Source organism: Ailuropoda melanoleuca, chromosome 4, assembly GCF_002007445.2.
Source record: "Ailuropoda melanoleuca isolate Jingjing chromosome 4, ASM200744v2, whole genome shotgun sequence".
NCBI lineage: Eukaryota > Metazoa > Chordata > Mammalia > Carnivora > Ursidae > Ailuropoda > Ailuropoda melanoleuca.
The window spans coordinates 105,115,597-105,134,674 of NC_048221.1; the positions used below are offsets into that span (position 1 = coordinate 105,115,597).

Consider the following 19,078-nt stretch of genomic DNA (forward strand, 5'->3'; position numbering starts at 1 on the left):
ACCTTTCACAGAGCCAAGAAATCTGAGATAACATTAAGTAAGCTTTTTGGAGTTTATCTTAAGACGAGATGAGGCAGAAGTTTTCCCTTACAGTATTCCTTACGGTTAAGTTCTAGGGAGTTCGTCCATCTTTGTGTGTGTGGTATTGGGAAAAGGAGTGACATTTAAGCTGTCAACTCTGGAGGGCTGATTTGTGCCCAAGAAGCTGACCCTGCTTTGTCTTGCAGGTTGAAAGTGTGTGTGCTACGTATCCTTCACCATATGACAAGGACACCAGTGCTCTTCGGGCTCTCAGAGGAATTCCTGTACGTGTCACCCACACCCCAGTACCTCCCACCCATACAAACTTTTGTTGCGTACTGCTCTGTGGGGCCAGGCACGGGGGACTTAGGATAGCAGAGACCCTGCCTCCAGGAGACTCTTGGGGGCAGAGTTGTGGGGCACAAACTTGCAAAACAACCTCTAGCTAGGAAGATAATTGCTCCAGCAAAGCAGAGTATAAAATGCAGTGGGAATACCAGAGGCACACCGCAGTCTCAACCGAGTTGTGTGCATTTTTGTTTATTCTTCAAGGAGAGCACATGCTTGTCCCACGTCACCCAACTTGTACATCAGAGTTGGAGTTTTCCATGTTCCTCTCTTTAGATTGGCTTTAATCAACCAGCCTTCTGACGTCTAGTTCTGAGGACATTCTGTACCGCGGGAGGGGCATGTGGATGGGAGGGTATGAACTCACCCTCACACTAAAGGTCGGCTGCGCATACAGATCTCAGAATTGAAGAACCGTGGTGTCCTCCGGGCCCTGACAGCAGAAGCAAATGGATGGGAGCCAGCTGGTAAGGTCCCTTCAGGGCCCTTGGAGCCTGGGTGGGACCCAAATCAGAGCTCCCTGTGGTCTACTTTTCTTTCTTTTTTTTTTTTTTTTTAAAGATTTTATTTATTTATTCGACAGAGATAGAGACAGCCAGCGAGAGAGGGAACATAAGCAGGGGGAGTGGGAGAGGAAGAAGCAGGCTCATAGCGGAGGAGCCTGATGTGGGGCTCGATCCCATAACGCTGGGATCACGCCCTGAGCCGAAGGCAGACGCTTAACCACTGTGCCACCCAGGCGCCCCCCGTGGTCTACTTTTCATCATTTGAATTTCTCTCAGTACTTATCCTATAGAATTTTACAGATTTATCATTCTTCAAGGAAAATTAGAATCGACACTGGATTAGAAGTCAAAAGACTTGAGTCATAATCTAGCACTGCACACGGCTTATTATGCACCTTGGGCGATCATGTCATCTCCATGTCTGCTGTGGGGATAACAATGCCTTCTCTAGTCTCAAAGGGATATTGTGACGATGAAATGAGACAGTGTATATGAAAAGGCTTTGAAAAAGCATCCTATTTTATCTGCTTTACATGATCCTTTCGTGTACTGTACTTAAAGCTTGTTTCACTTGCTGATTTCTGACACAGAAAAGCCCACTCAGCAGGTGAGAAACACCAGTTCTGGAGTCCCACACCTCCGGTTTAAGTCCTGCCTCTCTCACCCCGCAGCTATAGGACCTTGAGCAAGTTTCTTAACCTTCTAACCCTTACTTACTTCATCTATAAACAGAAGGTGTGTCAGAACCTGTGTGATGGGAATTGTGTAAGGATTACATGAGCCAAGGTCAAGTGTTTAGCACATGGACTATAAACCTGTGCCACATATTTTTAATCATATTAAACAGTTACAGTTTTCTTCCAGATTGCTCTCAGCTCATTTAAATTGATAGGCTTATGAGGCACCTGGCTGGCTCAGTTGGTGGAACATACAACTCTTGGGTTGTGAGTTCAAGCCCCATGTTTGAGATAACTTTAAAAAAATAAAATCTTTTAAATGGGCACCTGGGTGGCTCAGTCAGTTAAGTGTCTGCCTTCGGCTCAGGTTATGATCTCAGGGTCCTGGGATCAAGCCCTGCACCAGACTCCCAGCTCAGTGGGGAGTCTGCTTCTCCCTCTCCCTCTCCCCCTCCCCCCTGCTTGAGCTCTCCCCCTCTCTCTCTCTCAAATAAAATCTTTAAAAATAAGTAAATAAATGGAGTTCCTGGGTGGCGCAGTGGGTTGAGTGTTGGACTCTGGTTTCCGCTCAGGTTGTAATCTCAGGGTCATGAGATGTGGCCCACATTGGGCTCTGAGCTCTACACAGAGTCTGCTTAAGACTGTCTTTCCCTCTCCCCCTCAAATAAATAAATGTTTAAAAAATAAAATAGATAGATAGGTAGGTAGATAGATGGACAGGCTTACTAATTCAGTGATACTGTTTCCCGTATGGATAAGTGGAAGAGAGCCCAAATAAAGGAGGCAGTTGAAAAAGGAAGAGAGGTAGAGAACTGTGCTAATGTGAGCTGCATTCACTGTCCCGAAGATCTGTTTTTTGCCTCCATTTTTTTCTGTTGGGGAAAATTAGTATTTATATCAGGATCATCTTCAGATGAGGAGTCGTCTCCCTGGTTCCAAGAGGAAAGGAAAGAGGTGCTCTTGCTCTGTCTTGGACATTTGTCTCCAGATTTTAGGCACCAGAATGCAACCACTAGCTGAGACCTTGTACTTTCTGTTGACTAAGCTACAGTCACAGCAGATTCCCAGGTGCTGGTGAGGTTTCCGCTCCCAGCTCACAGCCTTCCTCTGAGTCGTTTGTAGGTGAAAGGTTGAGGGCCGCCTGGGTGGCTCAGTTAAGTGGCCAGCTCTTGATTTCGGCTCAGGTCATGATCTCAGGGTCATGAGATCGAGCTCCGCATCAGGCTCTGCGCTCAGCAGGGAGTCTGCTTGAGATTCCTCTGTCCCTCTCCCTCTGCCCCGCCCCGCCCCACTCAGGCACCCATTCTCTCTCTAATAAATAAATAAATAAATAAATAAATAAATAAAGCTCTAAAAAAGAAAAGAAGGGTGCCTGCTTGGCCCATTCAGTTAAGCATCTGATTTCAGCTCAGGTCATGATCTCAGGGTCCTGGGATCAAGTTCCAGCAAGGGGCTCTGGGCTCAGCAGGGAGTCTACTTCTCTTTCTCCCTCTGCCCCTCCCCGCCACTGTGGGCTCTCTCTCTCCTTCTCTCTCAAATAAATAAAACCTTAAAAAAAAAATTTGACCAAGTTGCTTGAAATGAGGACCTGCAGGGTGAAGAGTCCATGAAGCCGGGTGTCAGTGAGGGTGATGGGTGATGCAGCCCTCGTCAGCACCATAACGAGCAGTCCCTGCTGCCGCTGCTCTGTTCCCTCCTTTTCACCTCCCAGGGTGCAGCATGCTGGAAGAAAGTTTTATTTTCTTCACCACCCAAGGTCCAGCAGTCTGTATCCTGGTGAAGTTATCTAGCTTGGAAGTCCTCGGGCTCCGAGTCTCAGTCCACCTCAGACTGGGGCTGGCAAGATTGAATTTCCCAGAAGTCCAGACCCGTGTCACCTGCTGCCACTACCTACTGCCCTGCTGGACCCGAACCCAGGACTGTGTCAGTGACACTAGCTAACACGCACTGAGCACTGACCTTTGGGTCATATACCGTCTCCCCTGCCCAGAAGCTGAAGAGTTGCGTCATCCTCCAGCAGTCCCACGAGTGATGACTCGGGGTTAAGTACCTTGCCCACGGAAGTGCAGCTGTGGAGTGAGGACAGGAAGTGCTTGCTAGCAGCTGGGCTCCAGTTCTATGGCTTCCCAGCAGCTTTCTCTGCCTCAGTTTCTGTTAGTGTTTTGAGTTTCTGGTTGTATTGTATTGTATTGTATTGTATTGTATTGTATTATTTTATTTTATTTTATTATTATTTTATTTTATTTTATTTATTTTATTTTATTTTATTTTATTTTATTTTATTTACAACTATACTTTCAGAACAGTTCATTGCCCTGTAATATCCTCAGTCAAGACTGCATGGTCAAAAGGAGCTGCCCTCTCTCACTCTTACCACTGGGGCTGGAGGCTGGAAGGGTCATGATTTGGGGTCTTGGACTGAAATCTCTCTGTTTTCTCCATGTTGTGTTGATTTCCTCGCTAGCAAATGGGAAAAGCCAGCAAGAGGACGTACCGCCTGCAGTCTGGGTTAGAGTGACAGCTGTGGTTTGGAGAAAGGGCTATGTGGTGGCAACAGAGAACCTAACTTGCTGCTTTTTCTCTCCTGCTCCCCCCCCCAATTTCCGGTGCTTTCATTCATTCAGCAGACATTCATTGAACACCTGTCCTGTGTCGGGCACCGCACTAGGTTCTGGAGAACATTATCCTCATGTAGCTCCCAGTGTAGCGGAGTGACAGCCACGACACTGAGTGACCCTGGGTGTCAGGGGCTCACTGGCTCCCTCTGCAGACTTAATGAAGTCAGGGAAGGCGCCTGGCTGAGGGTGATATCAGAGTTCACTGGAGGTTGAGGAGGAACAACAGCAACGGGTGTGGCGGGGGCGGGGAATTGGGACCAGAAGGTGCAGGTTCCTGGGGTGACTGCAGGGGGAGAGGCTTCGGAGCAAAGACACAGAAGGTGGAGGGGCTGAGGAAGTGCAGGACTTCTGGATGCCCTAGGGCACAACTACTGGTGGAAGAAAGATCCAAACTGTGAAAGTGTTTAGATGCTGTGAAGAGTTTGGGTTTTATCTGCAGAGTTATGGAGAACCCCTGGAGGGTTTCCAGCAGGGGATTGACATCAAATCTGCCTTTTTTTTTTAATTAGTTAATTTATTTGTCAGAGAGAGCACAAGCAGGTAGAGTGGCAGGCAGAGCCGGTAGAACAGGCAGAGGTAGAAGCAGGCTCCCTACTGAGCAGGGAGCCCGAAGCGGGACTCGATCCCAGGACCCTGGGATCATGACCTGAGCCGAAGGCAGGCGCTTAACCGACTGAGCCCCCCAGGTGTCCCCAGATATGCCTTTTCAAATGCTCTCTCCGGCAGCTGTGTGGAGAGGGTATCTGAGGGCAGTGGGACCCAAGGTGGGCAGGCAAGGCTGGGGCTGCAGCAGCGAGCCAGATGTCCCTAGGTCTCAGAGGGTCTCCTTTTCTCACTATTGCAGTTGTGAGTGCCGAGGTGCTCAGAGCCCAAGAAGAATGGGAAGCTGTGGACAACATCCAGACAGAGACAGGTAACCGCAGGGACGGCGCTGTCCACATGGCCCAGCTGCTAATAAAGGCACCATCCACGTGTGGCTAACGTTTCTGTGACCCTGGGTTTGGGAGACAGAATTCCTGAGAGTTCCCCTTTTACCTCCCTGACATAGAATAAAATATCTTTCCAAATCCAAAGATGATGACATTCCACCTCTGGAGGAAATGGGAATGAATGCCACCTACTCAGACCTGAGAGAAGACAGGGAGGAACTTGGTCAGGGTCTGCTTGTGCAGGGTGATGAGGTGGGCAGAAGATGGAGGCAGACAGCCGGGGTGCCTGCACAGGTGGTTCACCAGACAAGGAAGTCTCTGAGATAGGGGCCGAAGCCATCTGCTGGAAGCTTCGAGGGCTGGGTAAAAATTGTCCCACTTCCTTTTCTGACAGGTTTGGACGGAGCTATAGGAGGGTAGAACTCGAACCTAGAGCCTGAGCTCTACTTGAGCTCCTGGAAAGTCATCACAGTGGACTGTGTCAGTCATCCCCGACATTGCTAACTGATAAGTTCACTCTCTGTGGACTGTACTGGAGGAGGGAGAGGGGGTCATTCATATACAGGGTGTGAGAAAGGGCAAAGTGGAAGTGAGGAAGGGCCCCTAGACAGACCCCAGCGTGCTCCTACGTGGGTACCTACTCCAGGCAGTGACTCACCTCGTCACAGATGAGTGGAATGGGACCGCCGGCAGGGCAGGTCTGTCCCTACTCACTGCAGAGGTTGGCTTAGCAAGCCTCTGAATGGCCCGGTCTAAGAAGGGACCTGGCCCAGCAGATAATGTCAGCCCCTTAAAAGAGGATTAGTTTTAGCTGTAGATATCTGATGTCTGCCACTGAAAGCCAGTGTTTGGCTTAGAGGTAACAACCAGAATGCCCTCAGTCAATGTTCTCTGACCGAATGACTGAATGACTACCGTTATAAATCTGAGAGTGTCTTCCCTTTTACCACAGGGAGCCAGGCCAGCGCGGACCAGCCTGGGCAGCTGATCTCCTTCAGCGAGGCTCTGCAGCATTTCCAGACTGTGGACCTCTCTTCCTTCAAGGTATGAAAGTAGTCTCCTTCATCCCAGGAGCCAGGTTTCTATCCCACCAGCCTAGGGCACTGGGGAAGCAAGATGGAAGCTTCCAGTTAAAGATCCTACCTCACCTAAGAAATCTTGGAGCACAAAATCAGGGGTGGCCAAGGACCCAGGCTTCATGCAGGACCCCAGTGGCCTTCTTGGGACTGTGTCCCCAGAGCTTTTGTGACCCTGCCATACACAGGTCTGTGTAGCTGCTCCCTCCTCTTCCCTCTTAGGGATGGGGAGGTCTGGAAGCAAATGCTAGATAGTTCCTTAGGGAAGCAAGGCATTTTGTCTAGAAAGCTGAGTAATTCATGGCTATTGTAGGAAGATCTTCCATTCCCTCAGGGAACCAGAAGTTATTTGGAAATTTTAAAAATATGTGGGGTTAGAAAAAGAAGAAACATTGAGGAGAATAAAAGCTAGTGGGGGGCGCCTGGGTGGCACAGCGGTTAAGCGTCTGCCTTCAGCTCAGGGCGTGATCCCGGCATTATGGGATCGAGCCCCACATCAGGCTCTTCCGCTATGAGCCTGCTTCTTCCTCTCCCACTCCCCCTGCTTGTGTTCCCTCTCTTGCTGGCTGTCTCTATCTCTGTCGAATAAATAAATAAAATCTTTAAAAAAAATAAAAATAAAAATAAAAATTAAAAAAAAAAAAAAAAGCTAGTGGGCTTCCTGGGGCATCTTGAGTGACTAAGAGTAGTTTGAGAAGATTGTGATTTCAGATCTTCAACCTAAAACCTGGTTCAAGAGAGGCTGAAAAGTCAAGAATCAGGTTGGTTTATGGGACGCAGAGGGCCAGAAGCTACCAAAATCAGAATATTCTAAGACCTGCGGCACTGGCCCTTGAGCAGTAACTCAGCATGACCTGGCTTAGGAGGTACCCTTGTGGTATAGACAGAATGCTCCAACAACCCCTCAGGTATCCAGCTCCAAAAGTCCCCACAAAACCCCCTCCTCACTGGCTCTCTCACCCTGGAAGTTGAGAGGACTGCTAGGCTGTATCATTCACGCCCTTTGCAGAGAGAGACGGACGTACAAAAGGTAAAGCAGCCCTGCTGGGAACCCTGGCCTGGCTTTGTCAGACCAAAGTGGGGGTCCCCATGCCCGCCATCGCTGGCAGTCAATGCAATAGTAGCTCTGGGGAAGCCCAAAGGAGCAAATGCAGACAACGGGCTAATAATGCCTATATTTGGGGACATCTCTTTTCTTTCTTTTTTTTTTTTTTTAAGATTTTATTTGTTTATTAGAGAGCAGGATTCGGGGGGTGTTGCAGAGGGAGAGGGAGAAGCAGGCTCCCCGCTGAGCAGGGAGTCGGACGCGGGGCTCGATCCCAGGACCCCAAGATCATGACCTGAGCCGAAGGCCGATACTTAACCAACTGAGCCACCCAGGCGCCCCGGGGACATCCCTTTTCTACTTATAATAATCTCGGGAGCCAGAAGAGCCTGTCTCTGGAGATGGGGCAGGTGCTTCACAGCTCCTGCCCCTTCCCTGGCCCAGACACCAGCCAGTTAGTTGGGGGAGCTACTTCCTTCTGCAAGAACAGTCCCTGGACTGATCCTGATGGTAAGTTCATTAGAGCAGGTGAACCCAGCCCTCTGCCCATTGCCTGCAACTTCCTCCCCAGAAAAGAATCCAGCCAACTATTCGAAGGACAGGGCTCGCTGCCCTCCGGCACTGCCTCTTCGGGCCTCCGAAGCTCCACCAGGGCCTCCGAGAAGAAAGGGATTTGGTCCTGACCATTGCTCAGTGTGAGTGCACAGGCGCTGCCACGAGGCAGGGCTGCACATGTGGTCAAGCAGAGAGCACTGTTTGCCCACCTGTTGCTGAGGCGAAGCCAGAGGTCTTGCATGTACCGTGTGGGCAGGGACAGTGGGCATTGCAGGGTGAAAATGTGGGAGGACACAGTCTCTTGAGGACAGTCCGGATCGATCTTGTCTGAACCATTCTCTGAGAAACACTCGGTCCTCCGCTGAGGGGCAGGCAGTCCGACAGAGAGTGGGGGTGTGTTTTCGGGCAGGTGGCCTGGATAGCCAAGACCCAGTGCATGGCCGAGTCCTCCAGACCATCTACAGGAAGCTGACTGGCTCCAAGTTTGACTGTGCCCTCCACGGAGACCACTGGGAAGATCTGGGCTTTCAGGGTAAGAGCCAAGAATGGTTCATCTTCTTTTCCTTGACCCCTGAATCCAGGACTAGAGTGAGAGCCCAGATAGTCCTCTTCCTGTCACGCCAGCACCCTGAGGCAGGATATCGGGGAGGAGGGTGCAGGAAATGCAGAGGCTTTGAGGTGAGCATGCTCACTGTGCTTGAGAAATAGCAAGGAGTGTGGCTGAAGGGGAAAGGTCTCTTGTGGCCTAACAAGCCATTGTCAGACATTTACTCTAAGAGAGAGGAAAAGCATCAGAGTGATAGGATTTGGAATCTGGTTTTTTCTTTTTCCTCTTTCCTTTTAACACGGATGAAAATTTTGCTTTATACTATTTTGTTTTTTTGAGTGAAGCAAAATGATTTCAGCTGTTTTTGGATTATGCTACTCTTTTTTCCAAATCATATCAAGTTACATTTATATGGAATAGGAAAATGTCCTCATTTAAAAAGGAAATTTTATGTACCCATAATTAATTGGTCCATTGGTATTGACAACATGTTTAAGTCCCTTTATCCTCCCTCATCTATAATATAATTACCTCATTTTCCTCCATGTGCAATGAGAATCATGTCAGTGTTACGATTTTTGTTTCAACCATCAAACAATTTAGAAAACTCAAGAGGAGGAGCAAAGTCTCCTGTATTTGCCCATATGCTTACTCTTTCCACTGCTCTGTTTTCCTTTTTTGATATTCCAAGATCTCTTCTTTTACCATTTCCTTTCATTTTCAAGAACTTCAACTACTTTCTAAAGTAGGTCTGCCAGTGTTAAATTCTCTCAGTTTTCCTTCATATGAGAAAGTCTTGATTTCCCCTTCACTCCTCAAGGATCATTTCTCTGGACAGAGAATTCCAGGTTGACAGCTCTTTTCTTGTAACACTTGCAAACTGTGCTACTTGCTTCTGGCCTCCATGTGAAAGCTACTGTCTCTTGCATTCTTTCTCCCTGAGAGGTAAGGAGTTGTTTCTCCCTCTCTGCTTTCAAGATCTTTTATAGTTAGGAGGAGCTGGAGTGTGTTGTGTCTTAGTGTGGATTTCTTTGGGTTTACCCTGTTGGGTTTACTCAGCTTCCTGAATCTGTAGGTTTATGTCTTTTGCCAAATATGGTCCATTTTCAGCCATTATTCAAGTACCTTTTTTCCTTAATGCCAGTGTAGCTCACATACAATGTTATATTAGTTTCAGGCGAATAATATAGTGATTCAGTAATTCCATACCTCACCTAGTGCTCATCAAAATAAGTGTACTCTTAGGCCTTCACCTATTCACCCATGCCCCACCTGCCTCTGCTCTGATAACCATCTGTTCTCTATAGTGAAGAATCAGTTTTTTTGTTTGTCTCTTTTTTTTTCTTTGTTCGTTTGTTTTGTTTCTTAAATTCCACATAAGTGAATACTTCAAGTACTTTTCTCAGCTCCATATTTTCTCTTCTTTGGGACTCTGATTACACAGATGCTAGATCTTCTGTGCTGTTCCACAGGTGAGAGGCTATGTTCATTTCTTTGGATCTCTGTTCTGTAACTCATAGAGCTCCAAGGCTCTGCTCATTTTGTTTTGTTTGTTTTTTCTCTCTCTGATGTTCAACAGATTAGATAATTTCTGTTGTTCCATCTTCAGTTTCACCGATTCTTTCCTCTGTTGTCTCTATTCTGCTATTGAGCCCATCGAGTGAGTTTTTAATTTTAGTTATATTTTTCGGTTGTAAGTTTTTTATTTGGTTCTTTATACCTGACTATTCTTTACGGAGACTTTCTATTTTTTCATTTTTTTCAAACTGTGTAATTGTTTATCAAAGGCATATTTATGACAACTGCTGTAGTAGTTTTCTATTGTTGCTGCAACAAACTACCACAAATTCAGTAGCTTGACACAACACAAACTTACTAAAGTTAATTTATTTATTCAAGTAATCCCTACACCCACCATGGGGCTCAAGCTCACAACCCCGTGATCAGGAGTCGCATGCTCTTCTGACGGAGCCAGCCAGGTGCCCCACAACACAAACTTATTATCTTATAGCTCCGTAGCTCGGGAGTCCGCACAGGTCTCACTGGGGTAAGATCAGTGTGGCAGCAGGGCTGCATTCCTTTTTGGAGACTCCAGGAAAGACTCCATTTCCTGACCTTTTCCACCTTCTAGAGGCCGTCTCCACTTTTCCTCCTTCAGAGCGAGGAACATTGCATCTTCCTGAGCCTGGTTCTGTCTTCACTTTCTCTGATTCTGTGCTTCTGTCTCCTTCTGTCACTTTTAAGGGCTCTTCTGATTACCTTGGGCCCACCCAGAGAATGCAGGATAATCTCCCTATCTGCCAATTGGCAACCTTAATTCTGCCTCTGATCTTACTTTCCCCTTGCCATGCAAGAGAATATACTCCTGGGTTCTAGGGATTCAGACAAGTACATCTTTGGAGGGGCCTTTATTCTGCTTATAACTGCGGCTTTAAAAACCTTGTCAGATAATTCCAACATCTGTGTTATCTCAGTGTTGCTATCTATTAAGTATCTTTTCTCATTCAAATTAAGATTGTCCTAGTTCTTGATGTAACAAATGATTTCTTTATTGTATCCTGGACATTTGGGGTACTGTGTAATGACACCCTGGATCTGCTGAAATCTTTTATTTTAGCAGGCTTCCTCTGATGCCAAGCCAGTGGGGGAAGGAGGATGTCACCTCTTTACTCCTGGGCAGGGGTAGAAATTTATGTACCCCATTTGGCCTCCGCTGGTTCCACTGGCTAAGAGGGGCACAGGAGCCTCATTACGTGACTCATTACAGGAGTGGACTGCACATCACATGTAGACTGCACTGACATCACAAGGCTGTGGGGGCTCAGTCCCAGCTCCCCAGTTTGCTGATGCTACCTTGGCGAAGCTAAGGGGCACCATGTTACAGTCAGGCAGGGGTAGAAGTCCAGGCTCCCCACTTGGCCTGACAAAGGTAGCCAAGCCCTTGGAGCTCATGGGAGGAGGGACTTCCTTTGGGATTGCTCACCATCACCCTTCAGTTCCTCATCTCGGTTACAGGAGCGAATCCAGCCACAGACCTGAGAGGAGCAGGCTTCCTTGCCCTCCTACACCTGCTGTACCTGGTGATGGACTCAAAGACCTTGCTGATGGCCCAGGAGATTTTCCGCCTGTCTCATCACCATATCCAGGTGGGGCTTTGCTGGGAAGCCAGAGGAGAGGGCTGTGGAGCCATTGTGGGTGCAGGGTGGTCCTGAGCAACCAGGAGGGCTTCACGTGGGCTGTCTCTAGTTGCTCAGGGCTCTCAGGACAACTGAGGCAAACCAGGACCAGGCTTCCCCCATTAGCCTGACCTGCACTAGAATCTGAGCTCCACCACTCGTTAGTGTGCGTCTCCAGCAAGTGCTTCAACTCCACAGAGCCTTGGTTTTCTCATCTGTAGAATGAAAATCATGGACACTTCAGCTGGACAATTAGGAAAATTAAATGAGATGTGTACAGAGGCACTAGGCACAGCTGTGATGTTAATGTGTCAGCTCACTGTCCTCCCTGAGGCTATCCCTTGAACTGTACCAGGAGGAGAGTTAGCCTGTATGTACCCCAGAGGAGGAGATCTCTCTACGAGGGTCAAGGGACACATGGTCTTACTGACAGGACAGAAGTGGCTCCTGTGGCCTTCAGGCTGTCCAAACCTTCTCCAGGGTTGGATTTAATGATTTTCCCAGGTGGTAAAAGGTGGCAGTCACCCCATTTTATTTATTTATTTATTTATTTATTTATTTATTTTTTTTTTTAAAGATTTTATTGATTTATTTGACAGAGATAGAGACAGTCAGTGAGAGAGGGAACACAAGCAGGGGGAGTGGGAGAGGAAGAAGCAGGCTCTCAGCAGAGGAGCCTGACGCGGGGCTCGATCCCGGAACGCCGGGATCACGCCCTGAGCCGAAGGCAGACGCCTAACCGCTGTGCCACCCAGGCGCCCCCAGTCACCCCATTTTAGAAAACAAATTGGACCCATTTCCTGCCATTCACCTATGCCACTTGCATGGGACCTGGAATTCATCCACTAAACAAATTTCTCTTCAGCATTCCCTATGCTAGTTATCATGCTTAGTGCTTGGGATACATCAGTGAACAAAGATCCTTCTAGCAAAGAAGACTAGGCAGTGAGCCTAACACATAAATAAATAATAGAGTATGTTCAAAGATGATAAGTGCTAAGGAGAAAAAACAGGATAAGATTAGGAGAATGTGGGGAGTATTTTATGGGATGCTCAGGGTAGCTCTCACGAGAGGGTGGGAGGTAAACCAGACCTCGAAGGAGTTGAAGATGTTGGCTCCATTGGTGTCTGGGGGAGAGCATTCCACGCAGAGGGAACAGCGAGAGCAAAGATACTGAGGAAGTCGTGTGTCCGGCACGTAAAAGGGTAGCAGGGAACCAGCTGGAACAGGAGCCCAGGAGAGCAGTCAGAGTGGAGGTCCTACGGCTTACAGGGACCAGATGGCAGAGGGCCTGGTAGGCTGTGATAAGGACTTCTAATTTTATTCTGAATGAAGTGAGGGTTGTCGCAGCCTGTAGCATGTGAGCCAATCTAATGTTTTTAAATGTATCCTGTCAGCTGCTAGGTTGAGAACAGTCTATAGTGAGGGCTTTTATAATTAAGTCAGAGATGGTGGTATGAAGTGGTCAGATTCTGGATGTAGAATCTTGAGCATATGGGCTTAAGAGAGTAGAGCCAATTGGGATGTCTGGCTCGCTCAGTTGGAAGAGCATGAGACTTCTGATCTTGGGGTCATAAGTTCAAACCCCACATTGGGGTAGAGCTAAGGGACGGAGGGAAGGGAAGGGAAGGGAAGGGAAGGGAAGGGAAGGGAAGGGAAGGGAAGGAAAGGAAGCAGTCAGCATATTTTTCTGATGGACTGATGATGGGCGTGAGAAAAGAGATTTTTAGTCTGAAAGTAACTGGAAAGATGAGTGGCCATCAACTGAAATGGGAAAGAAAGAGAAAGTTTGGGGGGGTTCAGTTTGCCATACAAGTTATCCATTGAGGTTGTGCATTTTTGGCAAGAGCACCACAGAAGTGATGTGCCCTTCCTTCTCAGTGCCTCAGCTCCAACCTGCCTTACTCCCGGGACGGTTGACCTGGGTGGCATCTGCCGGGTTTCTCCACTGTAGTTATTATTTTTCCCTTTGTAATTAATAACTATGTTGGGGAGGATACTTTGAGACTGTGCAAATATTCTGTTTTTCCTCAAAATTTGTTCTAATGGTAGTTTTCTGTTTCCCTCATTCCTCTCACATTTATTAATTGGAAGAATTCCAATTGTCTATGTTATTATATTTATGCATTCATTCAGTTGCTTTTTATATCAGTGTGGGCTCCTGCGTATTTATTTTATTCTGTGGGTTATAACCCAGTAGTATTGTCACTCATTTTGTTGCTGACATTGTTTCAGCTTTGGCCATTTTAGGACTTCCTTCGGGTCAGCAGCTGTGACCTTTCGTATGCCCTGTTTGTTTTTTTTAATAAAGATTTTATTTATTTGAGAGAGACAGAGATTGTAAGAGAGAGCATGAGCGGGGAAGGGGGGAAGAGGGAGAAGCAGGCTCTCCGCTGAGCAGGGAACCCGATGCGGGACTTGATTCCAGGACCCTGGGACCATGACCTGAGCTGAAGGCAGATGCTTAACCGACTGAGCCACCCAGGTGCCCCCCCCACGCCCGTTATCCCCTGTTTTGAGCACTTTTTGGCTTTCTGGACACCAGAAGATGCTCTAGCCTCATCTTGTATTTTCCCTGTATGATTCCCAGCCCTGGAATTAACCACTTCTCCAAGGAGCTCTCACTCCTTTAATTGGAGAATGACATTTAGAAAGCAAGAGCTGAGGGCCAGGTATTCTGGCTGCTCCTAAGTTCTCACCCTTCTAGGCCCTCTGAGTGGACAGAGCCTGGAATATACGTCTGTGCCACGGTTCACTCCCATCTCTGCTAGGAGCGGCCTGCGGTGGCGAGCTCCCCTGTTCCAGGCCCTGGCAGCACCTCTCGCACAACAGGAAGGTTGGTGGCTGGATACTGCCTGAGGCAGAGGAGCCCAAGTAAGGGACTGAAGGTCACACCTGCGCATTTTCATCAGATCAGAGCGTTGGAGATGGTCAGGCCAGAGTTGCCCAAACAGACTGTTCCAGGAACAGTGTTGTTGGCCATGTGATGTAGTTCTCGCCATGCCCGTTTCTTCTTCTGTAATGTGGGAAAATAATTCCAACCCTGCAGAATTAACCAGTGCTGGAGGTAAAGTATGTGAGGTGCCAAGCGCATTAGTCATTCAGTGAGTGTCAGTTATCAAGGTAACTTTTGATTTCCAAGAGTATTTTTAGTCTTGGAAATACAGCACACACACGCGTACCCGTGCAACACAACCATTAGTCAGGTAGATGCCTTTTTTATTTTTAATTTATTAATGTGTGTGTGTATCTTAGTTGGATCCCTTTTTTAGTCTAAAAGTTCTTGACTACGGTTCCTGCCACTGGGGCAATTTTTCATTTCTAATGTCTACTCAGTATCTCTGTATCTTTTTGGGGAAAGCAGCTATTAAATCTTAAGGCTTGGGGCGCCTGCATGGCTCATTCAGTTAATCATCTAACTCTTGGTTTCAGTTCAGGTCATGATCTCGGGGTCATGAGATGAGCCCTCCATCAGGCTCTGCGCTCAGCATGGAGTCTGCTAGTCCCTCTCCCTCTGCTCCTCTCCTCACTCATGCTTTCTCACTCTCTCTAAAATAAATAAATAAAATCTTCAAAGAAAATTTAAAATAAAAATAAATAAATCTTAAGGCTTCACTTATGCCTGTCTATTCCAGGAAACACTGGAGGAGGCAAGAGTGGGACTTCATGAGTATCTGATCCTGAGATATATTGGGTCCCCACAAGTTGAGGATGTGGGCATTTTCTGTGGTCCTCATGGTGCAGGGAGGTAATTTCTGGGTGAAGTTTGAGAACTGTACCTGTTAGCTTGCGCAGTGATGCAGTCTCTCACAGCAATACTGCTTCGTCCTAACAGACGCCCAGAGGTTGAGGAGTACCTCAGCAATCCAGCCCCTTATTTTGTTTTATTTTATTTTATTTTATTTTATTTTATTTTATTTTATTTTTTAAAGGCTTTATTTATTTATTTATTTATTTATTTGAGAGAGAGCATGAGCATGAATGGGGGAGGGGGGAGAGAGTAGCAGACTCCCCACTGAGCACAAAGCCCAATATGGGGCTTGATCCCAGGACCCTGAGATTGTGACTTGAGCTGAAGTCAGACTCTTACCCAGCTGAGCCCCCCTAGGCGCCCCCAGCCCTTCATTTTAGCTGGAGGCCCAGATAAAGGAAATGACTTGCCAAAGGTCCCACAGCTAATCAGTATTACCTATAGGTCATCTCTGACCTCAGTATCTCCCTTCTTGTAACCTGTAAAGGCTCTCTTATAAGAGCTTCCTGCAGAAATATGGAAGCCAGGGTAGAGGGTTATTGCCAGCTCAGAATTCCTCATTTGAATGAGGGGAGGGAGCAGGCCATTCAGATATCCATGGGAGGAGCATCCCAGACAGAGGGGGCAGCAGGATGAGAGGAAAGACTGGGAGCTTGGTTGGCAGGGACCCAGACTGACCAGTTTGACCAGTCTGTTTCTCTGTGGGATTTACTGGGGATTTATGTGTACTCCCCCACAATATTCGTGTCTGACAATAAGATGGAAGAGCAGCTTAACCTAATAAAGTAAGAGGGCTGGCGCGGGCGTCAGGAGGCTGGACGCTAGTTCCATCTACACTGTTATTATGGAGCTATGATTTGAGACAAGCCACTTAACCTCTGCGGGCCTTAGTTCGGCCTAAACAATTCCAAGGTCCCTTCCAGATTCGTTGTATAATTCCTTGAACTGTAAGCAATTCCAAGGTTTTAAAGTAACCCTTGACCTCAAGCCCTTATGAATCTTGAAAACACCATTTTCCAGGAGGCATGTGTGAGATCAGAGGAGCAGCTGGGGGACACAGCCCTGCCTGCAACCAGTCCTGTTGTCTCCTAAGGGGAGAACTAAAGTTCCAGGTACCCGTGGTACATCCTGCTAAAGGGGAACTGGCCAAAAAATACAAGTCCTGGGGGCGGGGGTCGGGGGAGGGGGGTAGTCTCCCAGAATCCTGACAGGTGGGAGTGCTTAGCCCGCGCCATGCTGGGGAGTGGAGCCGTTACACAGACACAGGTGCAGGGCACATCGGGCTACTTGCTGGCAGGCGAGGAAGCAGCTTATAATCGTGCTTAGTCACACACGCACTTCTGTAGCCTTCTGTGCAGTTTCTATCCATTGTTTTATTCAGCCAACATGACAGGCCGGAGAAGAGGTGGAGCAGCGATGATCCTTGTAAATGTGTTTTCCAGCAAAGGAATGTGAGGGTCAGAGAGGTAAAGCTAGTAAGTGGTGAAGCTGGGCCTGGGACCCGCCTCCTGACAGCTGACCCAGCAGTGGGCTCCTTACAGCAGCAGCTGTCAGCCATCAACCCACTTCAGAGTCCCCTGGGGGGAGGCAGATGCCCAGGCCCCTCCCCAGAACTACAGGGTTGAGTCTCCAGACACGGGGCCATGTCAGCAGTCCCCACAAAAGATGACCCAGTCTTCCTTGCTTCAGGATTCAAAGATGGTTAAGCCCAAATGGAGGGATGAAGAGAAATGGAAACTTAAAACGGTCCAGGTCTGGTGTCCTCTGCTGTCCCTCAGTCAGTTTCCTAAACACAGCCTCCGAGTGGTATTTCGGCTCCAGGCAACACTCTTCTGGGCCAAGGGAACTGTTGGAGAAAAGGAGACCTTTAGATCTGAATTCCAGTTTTTCACCGCTTTTTAATTAGTGGGCTTGGTAAGAATGTTCCTGAGAGTGAGTGAACACTGGGTTTAGATTATTTATGTTAATTATGTTGCTACCATATTCTTGTTCCCATATTTATTTTTAGACTGAGAAAAGGCAAGGGGGGGCAATCTTATACAAGGATGTGGTAGATAGGCAGTACATGAAGGCCTAAATGCGTGGCCGCCTACCTCAGCCACTCATGTCAAGGCAAGGACAACGATCATGAGCAGTTTTCGCGTCTCCTCGGGCCGGCACTGTGCTTTGTATTTTGATATGTGATCTAAATTACTTCCAGCAGTAACTCTGGGAGTGGGTCCTGGGATAGGTAATAGAAAATGTGAACTGTAGGCAGTAAAACCTATCTGTAGAGTGTTTGTGATGTTAGTGACTTGACTCCATCCAGCATGGCATGTGTGTCAGGGTCCCCAGGACCACCCCCGGTTCAATGATGCGCTGGAAGAACTCACAGGACTTGGCCTATAGTTGTACACACGGCTATGATTTAGTTCAGCAAAAGCAAAACCAGCAGAGGGAAGGAAGGCATGGGTCAAAGCCACAGGAAATCGGGCATGGGCTTTCTTCCAAGAGTCCTCTCCTGGTGGAATTGCATGGGACACGCTTAATTCCTCCAGCATCGAATTGTGCAGAACAGGAAACATTGCCAGCCACGGGAGCTCACTAGAGAGAGAGTCAGTCCCCAAGGTTTTTATAGGGGGGGGTCATGCAGACACCGTCTGTGTAGCACATACCAAAGTGCCAGAATCACAGAGAAAAAGCAAACATTCGGCATAAACCATATTGTTTGTACAAACAGCTTAGGTGCATGAGTCATCCTGGGGGAATGGTGGGAACCCTCCCCAAATCTAGGTGCCAACCAGGGGCCACCCTTGCAAGTGGGCCTCTCTAAGGACAGCAGTCTCAGGCCTGGTGTGTTAACTCTTTTCTGCACAGCACTCAAAGGTACTTCCTTCATGGTTTTAAGAAATGGGAAAGCTAAGTCTCATAGAGTTCTGGCGGCCTTCCTAAGGATACAAAGCCAGTAGGTGGCCAGGCCGAGATCTGGAACCAGATGTCATGGAAGACGCAAGAAAAATCTTTGTGGAGCCAGAAGACCCTGGACAGTTCAGTGCTGTCAGATAGAACTTTCTACAATGAAGGGAATGTATCACATCAGCACCGTTTGATACGGTAGCTACTGAGCCCATGTGGCTATTGAGCACTTGATACGGCTAATAGGACTAAAGACCTAGGGTTTTTTTCAACTAAGGAGTTGAATTTTAAATTTTAATTGATTTTTTAAAAAAGATTTTATTTATTTATTTATTTATTTATTTATTTGAGAGAGAACACAAGCTGGGGCAGGGGGAAGGGGCAGAGGCAGAGGGAGAAGCAGACTCCCCACTGAGCAGGAAGCCTGATACGGGGCTCGATCCCAGGACCCTCGGATCATGACCTGAGCTGAAGGCAGACGCTTCACCGACTAAGCCACCTAGGTGTCCCGATATTGTTTAATTTTTAATTAATTTAAACTTAAATGGTTCTGTGTGGCTGCTTGCTGTCATAGTGGACAGCACAGCTCTGCATCATACTGTAACAGCTTTTTCTTCTCAGGGAAGCTGATGGGCTTTTGTTCTAACTAATGAGTGCACTGATATGTGGGTCTCCCTCAGTGGGTGTCCTTGGGTATGTGCAACAGTGGAAACTAACATGTTATACATGGAAATGCCTTGGGAAAAGCCCCTTTTCATTTTCTTAGTTTTTTGTTATTAAAGAATAGGAGGGATGGGCCCCTGGGTGGCTCAGTGGGTTTAGTGTCCGACTCTTGGTCTCAGCTCAAGTCTTGATCTCAGGGTCATGAGTTCAAGCCCTGCATGAAAGGAAAGGAAAGGAAAGGAAAGGGAAGGGAAGGGGAAGGGGAGGGGA

The 19,078-nt window shown here is 47.7% G+C and overlaps 2 protein-coding genes across 4 annotated transcripts in view; one reads left to right on the forward strand and one right to left on the reverse strand.

Moving 5' to 3' along the window:
- ELMOD3 (ELMO domain containing 3) overlaps window positions 1-19,078 on the forward strand; it is a 30,224-nt gene that overhangs the window by 6,006 nt on the left and 5,140 nt on the right. For 2 of the 3 annotated variants that reach the window (XM_034659459.1, XM_019803357.2), the window contains exons 4-10: window positions 228-305; window positions 767-836; window positions 5,015-5,083; window positions 6,052-6,143; window positions 7,792-7,915; window positions 8,185-8,307; window positions 11,338-11,468. In XM_034659459.1, coding sequence (XP_034515350.1) covers window positions 228-305; window positions 767-836; window positions 5,015-5,083; window positions 6,052-6,143; window positions 7,792-7,915; window positions 8,185-8,307; window positions 11,338-11,468 — 687 coding nt within the window. The remainder of the gene's footprint in view (window positions 1-227; window positions 306-766; window positions 837-5,014; window positions 5,084-6,051; window positions 6,144-7,791; window positions 7,916-8,184; window positions 8,308-11,337; window positions 11,469-19,078) is intronic. The other variant, XM_034659460.1, reaches the window with a different exon arrangement.
- The window catches only part of CAPG (capping actin protein, gelsolin like), a 21,198-nt gene continuing 18,723 nt past the window's right edge, over window positions 16,604-19,078 (reverse strand). Inside the window, exon 11 of the mRNA XM_034659456.1 lies at window positions 16,604-17,096. The gene's annotated coding sequence lies outside the window, so the exon portion shown is untranslated. The remainder of the gene's footprint in view (window positions 17,097-19,078) is intronic.